The sequence below is a fragment of the Coenobita brevimanus genome, chromosome 81 (genome assembly GCF_032717465.1).
Source record: "Coenobita brevimanus isolate Jiangsu-jjx chromosome 81, ASM3271746v2, whole genome shotgun sequence".
NCBI classification, from domain to species: domain Eukaryota; kingdom Metazoa; phylum Arthropoda; class Malacostraca; order Decapoda; family Coenobitidae; genus Coenobita; species Coenobita brevimanus.
In genome coordinates, this window is record NC_137034.1 from 80,001 (window position 1) to 92,015 (window position 12,015).

General features: G+C 41.1%; 1 protein-coding gene across 1 annotated transcript in view; it reads right to left on the reverse strand.

Annotated features, from left to right (window-relative positions):
* The window catches only part of LOC145409525 (uncharacterized), a 160,057-nt gene that overhangs the window by 24,637 nt on the left and 123,405 nt on the right, over positions 1-12,015 (reverse strand). The window contains exons 4-5 of the mRNA XM_080279915.1: positions 7,795-7,941; positions 4,462-4,612 (exon numbers count right to left, since the gene is read on the reverse strand). Of these exons, the coding sequence (XP_080136041.1) occupies positions 4,462-4,612; positions 7,795-7,941 (298 nt within the window). The remainder of the gene's footprint in view (positions 1-4,461; positions 4,613-7,794; positions 7,942-12,015) is intronic.

Genomic DNA, 12,015 nt, shown 5'->3' on the forward strand with positions numbered 1-12,015 from the left:
TCAAGAAAAAGTATGAGATAAAAACAAAGCAGAATATGATCAAGGAATATAATCAATGTAGAGAAGATGGGATCAAGACAGAGCAGAATAGAATCAAGGAATAGAATTAAGGTGGAAGAGAATGAGATCAAGACAGGGAAGAACAGGATTACGAAAGAGCAAAAAGGGATCAAGGAACAGCATCAAGGTGGAGAAGAATGGGATCAAGACAGAGCAGCACTGGATCAGGCTGTGACGAAATCAGATCAAAACGGAGAATAGGATCAAAACAACGCAGACTAGGATCAAAACAACGTAGAATATTATCAAAACAACGTAGAATATAATCAAAACAATGTAGAATATGATCAAAACAAAGCTGATTATGATCAAAACAAAGCAGAGTATGATCAAAACAACGTAGAATAGGATCAAAACAAAGGATTGAAACGGAGGAGAATACGATCAGAACAACACGCCAAGAGGATCCAACTAGAAAGGCATAGGGTGAAGATGGAGAAAAGGAGAATCAGATGGGAGAGAGAAAGAAGAATAAGCTGAACTCCCTAGAATAACGTATTTTGTATGTTATTCTTGCTACCTTAAAATGACTGTGTTTACCTGAGGAGAATCTTAAAACAGGAGGGTTTAGATAAGGCCTTCTATAACCTCTTCACCTCTAGGACACTATTTCTAAGCTGGATGATATCGTCTGGCCGTAGCAGGAATACGAAAATCATACCAAAAACAGAAGATTAATAGAAATGAGAACACACTCGAGAAGACGAACATAAAGGTGAGTCCAAACAGGTTCAAGACAGAGAGGAAGAGGATTAAGAAGACAGGATGATCACAGAGAGTTATAATGGTATGAAATGAAACTGATTAGGATCAAAACAGCATAGAATAGGATCAAATCAAAACAACAAAGAACGGGATCAAAACAACGTAGAATATGGTCAAAACAACTTAGAATAGGATCAACACAACATGAAATGAGATCAAAACAACCAATAAGGGGATCAAAACAGACTAGGATCAGAATAAAGTAGACTAGGATCAAAACAACGTAGAACAAGATCAAAACAACGTAGAACAGGATCATAACAACGTAAACTACGAACAAAGCAATGCAGAATTAGATCAAAACAACGGAGAATAGAATCAGAACAACGCAGTACAGGATCAAAACAACATACAAAAGAATGAAACAAACGTACAGTAGGATCAAAGCAACGCAGAATAGGATAAGAAAAGGGAAGAATAGGATCAAAACAAAGATAAACAGCACAGAAACAGAGAATAGTAACAAAACAACCAGAACAGAACCAGAACAGAGCCGAAGAGGATCAAAACAGAGCCGGATGGAATCAAGGGTGGCTCAGGTAAATACAATGAGACTGAGAGACAATGAGGAGGGAGGAGGGAGGAGGGATGGGGCAGGGGTAAGGGATGGGGAAGGAATGGAGGAGATATGGGAAGGGATAAGGGATGGATGGAGGAGAGATGGGATGGGGCAAGGGAGGGATGAGGAGCGAGGGAGGGATGGGGAGGGATGGAAGAAAGATGGGAAGGGATGGAGGAGGGTTGGGGAGGGCTGGGGATGGAATAGGCAGGGATGGAACGGATGAGGGAGGGAGAGATGAGGGAGAGAGGGATAAGGCAGGATTGGGGAGAGCTGGGGAGGGATGGGGAAGGATTGGGGAGAGCTGGGGAGGGATGGGGAAGGGAAGGGTGATAAAGGCGAGGAAGGGGCCCAGGAATGGTCTCACCTGAGCACCCACGGGAGACTGGGGACAGAACACTTTGCATTATTTAAGAATTGTGGAAATAGAAAGGACAGATAGAAAAATTAGTGATCTATATGTAAAGTACGGAGGTTAGTGAATAATACTGGGGGTTAAAATGAGCAGCCAGTAAAAAAAAAAATAGTACACAAAGAGATATGCATATTTGTGGGAAAAATGAGCGTTCAGAATATAGAAACACGTAAGGAAATCAGTTAAACTTATCACAGTATAAAAAACGACAAAAAAAAAACAGTTTATGGAAAAATGATTGTTGTACCCGTACCTTAGTCATAATATATTAGAGAAAAAATACAATGGTACTTTATTGGACTCATAGTGGGATTCCAATAAAGAAATAAAGATCGACTGACTAGCAATAATAATTTGGATACAAGGGTAATGAATAAGCACAATGACATGCAGGAAAAAAAAATCGATACAAAAACGCGTATATAAATCAATGCCTTATAGTTAAGTTTAATAAAGGAAAGAGAAGGAACACTCAGGAAAAAATAGCGTATGGGAATCAACGCTCTAAGGCAGATCAATGCAAGGCAGACTGGCAAGCAGATGAAAGCGCAGAAAATGGCTCATCAAGGCCTATCAAGCGGGCATTACAGGGGTGACTCACATAAAGCCACTTAGATATACCGTGATGGCGCTGCAGCAAAAGCGATTGGCATTCCTTAGCAAGACATCAAGGCCGGTATTCTCGTCGGTTGGCTCCCTATCACCTTCTCCGAAGCGACTTATTTTGATTATTACACCTTACTGTCCTCTTCTGCGTTATACAAACCCCTCTTATATCACCATATTCTGCGTAAATAACGTGGAAAAGGATATTAACCAGCCACATCCAAAAACAAATCGCTAAGGAAGAGGTGTTAGGGAGCCTCCTTACCTGGCGAGAATGCGAGCCCAAATGATTGCCACAACGTAAGAAATAGCCAGAGTAAAAAGGAAGCCATTTAAGTGAACCAATTAACCTTTAAACTTCAGGTATGCAGCCGTATTCTCACCTTCAGTCCAATGGCGTATTTTCTGTATTAATCTTACTACTTTCAGACGATTTTAACTTAATATAGGGAGTATTGATTAAATTGAAGGGGTCACTGAAATCTATACCTCACCTCTAACGTTCGAAACTGTAGGATAAAATCGCAGGGAAATAGAAACAAGAAATATGTAATCTTAATGAAGGTGTTTAGTTAGAGATCTAGAGGGTTGAGACAAGCCCCAATTTCTGACAATCTGAGAGGCCGATAATGAGAGGTGAATGTGTTTGTACCTCAACCTCGATAATGAGCTCGATAACATGGTATGAAAAACAGTCGTGCACAGGGTCGGATCACACACACACACACACACACACACACACACACCTAATGCTTCTCAGTTCTTCCATACGGATAGTCAGAAACGGGACTTGCTAACATCTTTTTTTTCTCACATTTAAGAGTACGGTCGCAAGCAAAATAAAATAAAATAAAATACAAAAATAAATCTGTCTTTTCCCGCCAAGAATATCGATTGCCAATTTAACTAAACTTCCTAGATTAATTGTATGTATTTTAAGCAAATCTAAATAAACATAGGGAAGTAAAATCAGCAAGGAACATTCTAATTTTTGGCGGGAAATTTAGATATCTAACGATGCCTACCGAAGTTGTAAAGGTTAAGACTGGCACGGAAAGATATGATGATAGAAAAAGCGGATAATATCTAGAAAAGGAGCAAAGATGGCGATTTTTTTCCCTTCAATCCTGGATTAACCTTTTGACCGCCACAATTTCTTCCAGTTTAACAAAATATTCTTTTGATGCCATGAATTAAATATCCAGTAGTATTCTTAATGTTAAATGCTTTAACAATAGTTTTCTTCATCCTTCATTTACTGCGGTTTCTTTCAACTGCGTAAAATCATCTTCTGTTAGCCAAAGTAAAAATCTGAGCTGGTCCGTAGCAGTGACAGGGTAAAACAGAATATTTCTTAACATTCTCATCACACGCATCTGCATTAACTTCTACTCTCCAACTGTTCATCATTATAAATGTACGTAGTGTTCTTGGTGGTTGTGGTGTAGGTGTAAACGGAAGGTTTAGTTTTAAAGGGCCCATAACGCTTTCTCACCCAAAGATAAATTACTCTATTGATCTGGAAAATTATGTTAGAAATTGATAGCAATGCCTGTACTTTAAAATTACTTGCACAGATGTCAATGGTTCCAGCAGAGAAAACAATAACAATATACACTTAATAGCTCGTGTGAACTTGTGTATACATGAGGTAAGAGAACTCTTGAGGTGAACGTTTACAAAGCACAATTTCTTTCTAAAAACTGGCTGTTATAACTGTAATTTTTTAATCAAATAATATTTTTTAACTCAGTCATTTTCCTGATGAGCTTGCTGCATTATTTTAGCAGTTTCATTCTGCCGGGTGTACTAAGAAAAGCTCCAGTTTCAGATGGCATACTTCAGTCTGTTTGATTTTCTGCTCTTTGCTCTAAGCAGACTTACCATAATCTCACTCACTCAACCCAATCTGATGTAATATAGCCATAAATTAACCATGATGTGTCAATCTGCACTGTCTGTCGGTACCAGTCAGATTGCATGCTTTTTCCAGGTTGGAGAAGTTAATTGCAGTCTGTCCCAGCTGTGCGTGTGGTGTGGTGTGGCAGTGACCCACCTGTGATGTCTGGCATGACTGAGGTGCGGCCACGGAGTATAAGCGCCGTGTTCCTGCAGAAGAGGTTCTCCCCTAGGCCAGGCTCACCCCGGTGCCGCAGCGTCCCCGTGTGTGCCAGCTGGTTCACCCACGCCTGAGCCTCACCACACAGCTGGTTCAAGGACAGAACAGATAGTTAGAATGATACTACCATGTTTTAAGGTTAGTTTAGAGGAAGGAAAAATACTTTGTCTCAGTTTTAAAACGGTGTGTGTGTCAGCTGGTTCACCCACTCCTGAGCCTCACCACACAGCTGGTTTTGAAGATAATCAGATGGTTAGTTAAACTGCAACCATACTCAGCGTTAGTCTAGTGGAGGGAAAAATGTCTTGTTAAAATGGTACCCTGTGATCTACAACTAAATGTGTGCTCCTTGGCCCACCTAAGCCTGTGCCTTTCTCACACAGATGGTTCGGGGCGAGGACAGACGGTTGGTTAGACGCTGCCATACCCTCTAAAATGTATAACGATTCACTCATACCTGCGCCTCCCCACACAACTGGTTCATGAAGAGGACAAATGATTAGTTAAACTGCCGCCATACTCTACATACACGTAATTTTATCTCATTTAAATATCGACACAGTGGCATCCCCTTCAATCCAAAAGAATACGTCCCCAAGCCTCTGTCCTAGCGATTATTCAGTCTTAATTCAATGTATTTTAATCACGAAGCGTCTGAACTCATTATCCATCGACTTTTCATGTAGATACCTGGGGTGGAAGTCGCTAAGGTTTCACGTCAACTGAAGATTTTTCGTTTTTCGTTAACTTAACTTCTTCACCGAGTATATAATTTTTTAGTCTATTCCTGATCCTGTCGAAGGATTTTAGTATGTCATGCAGTGCTTAGAGATTTCCCATATATTTATCTTAAGGTATAATTTTCCTCGTAGGACATAGATAAACTGTTCAGCTTCCATCATCATCATCACCATCATCACCTGTCCTAATCAGTCCACTTATGCAGTTAAGTTTATTTAAGGGAGAAGAAATATGCGTGATAGATAATAAAGAAGGGAAAAGGATGATGAGAGAGAGAGAGAGAGAGAGAGAGAGAGAGAGAGAGAGAGAGAGAGAGAGAGAAATACAATAATATCTCTCATAGTCGCGTCATCTTTACCATTCGCTTTGCGGCTAACAATAGATTATCAAGCTAATCGTGAATCATGAATCATAGGAGCCTCAGTGTTTATATCGGCTATGTTAACCCTCTCACCATCGGAGCAACTCTTGCTATGTTAGATGGGAGAACACCAAACAGCTTTATGTAGTTACGTAATTTATGTAGTGGGAGGTTGAGAGGAAATTAAAAAAAGAAAACGAAAAACATATAGTGAACACCAAGGAAAACGAGAAGTGAAAATAAAACATAGGGTTGAGAGTAAATGGAGAGAGGAGGGACTAAGCAAGAAGGAAAAATAAGAGAATGTGAGAAAATGGGGAAGGGGGGGACTATGGAAGAAGGGAAAATGAAGGGAATGTGAGAAAAGGGGGAGGCGGGGCTAAGGAAGAAGGGAAAATGAAGGGAATGTGAGAAAAGGGAGAGAGGAGGGACTAAAGAAAACGGGAAAGCAAAGAGAATGTGAAAAAATGAACGGGGAAATTAAGGAAGCAGGGAGTATGTGGTAAATTGTAGAAATATGACAAGCAAGAAAATAATGAAGGAAATCTCAAAGGTAAAGTTTATATTATACAAAAAATAAAGGAGAGTGAGAATGCAGGACCAAAATGAAGGAGGTAAAAGCAACAGAAAAAAAAAAAATGAAGAAACAAGAACAGAAAAAAAACAGAAGATCAAGAGGAGAAGCAGAGAGAAAACGAAAACGAATGGAATGATGAATTAGAAAGATTGAAAGAGGAGAGGAGGAAGAGTCTAAGGAAGAAGGAAGGAAGTAGAGAATGAGAGGACGTAAGAGAAGTGAGGAAAGAACGAAAAAATACGAAAAACATCAAATCTACTGGAAGGAGGCGCAGAAAGACGGTGTAATTGACGGAAAGAAATTGACAGGAGAGGTTGAAACGAAAAGAAGTTGACAGGATAGGTTGAGACGGAAATTTGACAGGATATGTTGGGACGGAAATAAGCTGACAGGATAGACTGAGAGGGAAAGAAACTGACAGGTTAGGCTGAGGAGGAAAGAAATTGATAGGAGAGATTAATACGGAAATAAGCTGACAGGATGAGTGATAGGGAAATAAGCTGACAGGATAGACTGAGACGGAAATTAGCTGGCAGGATAAAATGAGACGGAAAGAGACTGACAGGAGACGGAAAAAAGCTGACACTAAGCTGAGAGGTTAGACTGAGAAGGAAATAAGGTGCCAGGATGGGTTGAGGCAGGATAGGGGGATGAGGCAACGTGAAGGCGAGGGAAGTGGGAGTAGTGGGCCCTTTGAACATTAGCAAATCTTCTCCAAGAACAAGACATAGAACAAATTAATTGCATATCACACTCATGTTCGGTTAGGAAGAAAGCTAGTCTATTATTCTTATCTAGCTATCCATAACCAGACCCCTTAATTCAGTAACAGGCGGCCACAAACAAATCGCCTTCATGGTGCCCTCTCCCCTGCCATTTCACTGCCCTCCTCCCAACTTATACCCCTCTCTCCCATATACCTCCTCTTCAGCCCATCCCTCTATTCCACTGCGTCTGTTTCACACTTAGGGCATGTCAGTCACTTTCCTCCCTGACGCATCATATCACAGAATCATTTATGGGTAAAGATATAGAACTGGCCTCTCTCAGCTTGGGAATATCAGCAAGTAGAGAAAAGTGACAAGAGGTGAAATATTTGACGAAAACTTGCCTCCGAATGTGCCTTGCAACTACCAGTACAGAGATACAAAGAGAGAGAGAGAGAGAGAGAGAGAGAGAGAGAGAGAGAGAGAGAGAGAGAGAGAGGTAAAGAAACGGAGGACATCAAGAAAAGATACAGAAAAACAGAGAAAACACTAATTCTTTCAGCTTCCCACGACCCAGTTTCAAGTGATGAAAATCGTGTATCGATAATTGAAATAAAATAATAAAGGAAGAAAGACCACGCGAGGGATAAAAAAAGAATGTAAAGAAAGAGAAACACAACTAGCGTGTTTTTTTTTTTTCTTTTTGTAGGGAATAAGAAAAGAGGTGAGGACAGAAAGACGCCGCGTGAAAAAGGGAAGGAGAGCTGGGAGACAGGTGTGAGAGGTGAAGTGGCGAGAGGAGGGAAAATGGGTATGAGAGAGAGAGAGAGAGAGAGAGAGAGAGAGAGAGAGAGACATATCTATCTATCTTTCTAATCACCCACCTTATCAGAGAGTGTCAGTGGTGGTGCCGAGTGTCGTGCCCTGTACAGGTTATGGGCTCTGAGGCAGGACTGCACGAACTCACTCTCACCCCAGCACGGCTCTGGCTCCACATCCCTGGGTGACACCACGGGACGCAGGGACGCGATCTGAGGGGAGGGATGAAAGCCACAGTTGAGGCGAGTGTCGAGAGTTGTAACCGTGGCATACTAACTTCTTCCATAAAACATCATATTCTGTTGGCCGTGTAGTATGCATGAATCACCACTGAAGCTGGTTTCATAAATTACTAAAGAGAAATCAGTGGAATGTGAAGGATTGTCGGTCTAATCTTGGTGGCAGACTGTAGAAAGGAATGTACTGAGGAAGCCAGATAGAGGCAAACCTACTGGTCCCTTTGAGGCCATCACTCTTAAAGTAGAATAAAATTATGAGAGGTTAAGCAGAACGTGAAGGTTCCCCTCACCCACCAGTTCTTGAAGAAACTGTCAAGAAAATGTGAAAGAGATGACTATATGATATAAAAATATGTGACGGAAATTTTTCTGAAAAGTAAGAATGGGCTATGTATAACCCACTAACCTGCAAAGGAAATCAACTTCAGGTTAACGTGAATTACATACAGACATTGCCCTCAGTTTGCATCCATTGTGATCTGAATGTAATTCTGTCTGTCTGTCTCTGCAAGTATGTTTGTATATAACATTATATATGGTGGGTGAGGGCGCTCACTATCCACTAGCTAATGTAGTGCAACCTAGGGTAACTCTGCAATGAATAACATGCCAAATTATTTATCTATAATCCAGGATAATATCTATTACGTTGGGTGGTAACCATATAAGCAAATGACTCCTGTTGGTCTAGTGGGTTTGGGCGCTTCACGTAGGTGGGTCCTATAAAGGTGTACATCCGGGTTGGTTGGGGTTTATTGCTCACATAACGCTGCGCAGGGGCAAGTATGGTTGGTTACCCTTGCCTTATATGTTGAGACCGATTAGCAAAGCCCCACGCCCCAGCGCCCCTTATGGAGCAAAAAAAAGGACTGGGTATACAGTATAAATCAGAATATGCCTTGTAACTGTGAAACGGAAACATTATCAAAGTGACTTTTAAGTGTAGTTTACCTACATAGTGAAAGTCTGCTAGTTGTTAAAAAACAACTCAGCTGAGGAAATAATTTACTTCTGACTAATAGTGTTTACCGATAATTTTCTAGTTATTACCTCTGTGATTGTAATTTTGCCGTTCTTTTGTGATATAGCGATCAGTTGTCTTACTCTCATAGCTTCTGAAGATTAAGTTTTCTAATTTTCCCTCCTGACCTGGGCTTTGGTATGTCAAGATATTCATTGCTAAACCTTTCTCTCGTAGTGTATTCTTCATTATAGGTATAATACTTGTAACCTTTCTCTGCACATCTTCCTGTGTCTGCAGTTCTTTATTTGGTGACAAGTTGGGCACAGTACTCCAAAGCCTGTATTCTTGTCGGGTAAGGAGGCTCCGTAGCACCTCTTCCTTAACGAATTATTTACCAAACTACCCATTAATATATTTTTGGCTCTTATATCCTATCAATGTCTACACAGATTGCATCAATAACACACGAGAATATAGTAACGGAGCAGCAGCAGGAAGAAACCGGTAGTGTTATACCCGTTTTACTTTAACTTGGCCCAAAATTATCACCTCTATCTTAATTGCTGAGTTTAACAAGAGATTAACACTCGAATATAATGCTAGTCACGATGAAGTGCTGTGGAAAGAAAGAACAGTCAAAGCACTGTCTTTTTCTGCCACTGAGCTGTATGAAATGTTGCAAATGGATGAAAATCTGGGCCAAGTTAGTGTAAAAAAAACTATAGTAAGCTCCTAATCGGACGAGAACACCGCCCCAAGTGTGAAACCAGTAGGGAATTGTACAACCGAGAGCAGAAATTTGTTCAACCTTCCCTGTGTTACGTAAGCCTGTGATCTGGTAACACTGTATGGTAAAAAGTTGACAGATGTGGTTTACTGTATATGCCTTTATTATTTATCGACTGGCATAAAATGCATTCTTTACTTTAACAGACTATAGTTCTTTCACCCTCACCTGGCTCAGATTTATGTCCTTACGGGTTATTTCACGTAGTTTAGTGGCAGAAAAGGACAATACTGTGACTCTGCATCCTTTACATAGCACCTCCTGGTGACTAGCACCATATTTCAGTGATAATCTACTGCCACAACTCAGCATTCAAGATGGAGAGACGGCAATATTAGGTTATGGGTTAAACAAGTATAGCAGGCTTGTAACGTAACAGCAACACGATGAATTTCCGCCAACGGTTTTCTTAATCTCTGTAGACTGTTTAAAAGAACTTAAGTTTAATATTTCTAAAGCTTTTTCTTCGTTTATATTCTCGTGTTCGATATTTTCTATGGGATACGAGCAGGAAACATTTTTTTTTTTTTTTATAAACGTCAAAGGTAAAGTATTTGGAAGAATATGGAAAGGCAGTGTGTGTGTGTGTGTGTGTGTGTGTGTGTGTGTGTGTGTGTGTGTGGTGTCTTATACTGCATACTGGCTCCCCTCTGCATATTGCTTTACTCTCCTTTCACCTCAAGAGCAGTTTATCATTGGCTTCTTCGATCCTCATAATTTCCCAGGCTCTTTAAGTGCTGTAAGTAATGGACACTGGTGATGAACTCCGTGAGGGTGTGTGAATGGGTGGGGGTGGTGATGGTGTGTGAGTGGGTGGGGGTGGTGATGGTGTGTGAGTGGGTGGGGGTGGTGACGGTGTGTGAGTGGGTAGGAGTGGTAATGATGCGTGAGTGGGTGGGAGTGGTGGTGATGTGTAAGTGGGTGGTGGTGTTGATGGCGTGTGAGTGGGTGGTGGTGTTGATGGTGTGTGAGTGGGTGGGGGTGGTGACGGTGTGTGAGTGGGTGGGTGGTGGTGGTGGTGGTGATGTTTAAGTGTGTGGGTGGGGGAGGTGGTAGGGGTGGTGAGGGGCTTTGACTGGTGGCCCTGATAGTGTTGTGCCAAGTCTACACAAACAATACACTCGTTTCAACACTCGGGAAAAATTCATGTACCACGGGGTGTCATTTTGCCATCTTGTTTTTATGAAGGTAACTGTGAAATGTCTCTCAGGTTAATAAAATATACAGTATAAAGTTTTATTTTACTGAGAGGGTTAACTAGGAATTTCTAACTTCTTCATTGGCAGATTTCTTTCCTAGACTAAGCAACAGATTCAACGTGGAAAGAATAGAGTGCATAGTGTCATAAGTTTCAAGGGATCAATACTGGCTTTGATCCATTCACAGGAATATTACACGGTTCCTCATCTGATGGCAAGGAAAAAGAATACTGTCCGCTTATGCCATGCACATCGTAAAACTGACAGCACTCGATGTTAAGGGACAGTCTGGTAGAAGCTCCATATGCCTGTGTTTTTACTGGGAGTCAAAAGAATGACCTCCTGAGCGTCAGTTCTCTCTCACTCATCATTGCACCACTCATGTACAATCGGAAACAAAAGTCCTATCACCCCTCCTTCCTCTCTGCTCATGGACTTTCAAAATCGGTCTGGTGAATCTGCAACAGGCAACAATGGTAACATAAACCTGGCAACAAATGAGCGTCATTACAGTCGTTGGTGTCGGATTCAAGGGCCTCAGGGTATTATTGCAGAGGCTTCACAGCACTTCGTCCTTTGCGATCTATTTACCTCATTGCACGTTTAACTTACCATTGTCTTATATAGTTTTATTAGACACAGTTTCCATCAGTAACGAACAAGAAAATAACAAGATGTAATGTGCAGAACAACAGCTGTGAAGAAGGCATTACGAAATCTCAAAACCTACACAGAAAGCGATGTGTATTTTCAAAGTCCATGGAGAAAAAGATAGAAGACGACCAGACGTATGTTGACAGTTTTGCTTTCCCATCCTATTTCTTTCATCACATGTTCCCATCCTATTTTTTCCATCACATACACTATGGTTTATCGGCAAGAACATAGACAGTTTTCAGACTCATGGAAAAGCACTGAGACTTAAAACACGACCATCTAAATCCCTGTAACTCCTTCCCCTGATACACTGGGATCCGACCCCCGATTACCAGCTCAGTACAATGACAGCATGACTACACCTGGGACTTCCTTGGTCTCAATTCGTGTCACTAATTAGATCAAGGAGAATTACACCTGATCTTCCCTTCCAGCGTGAC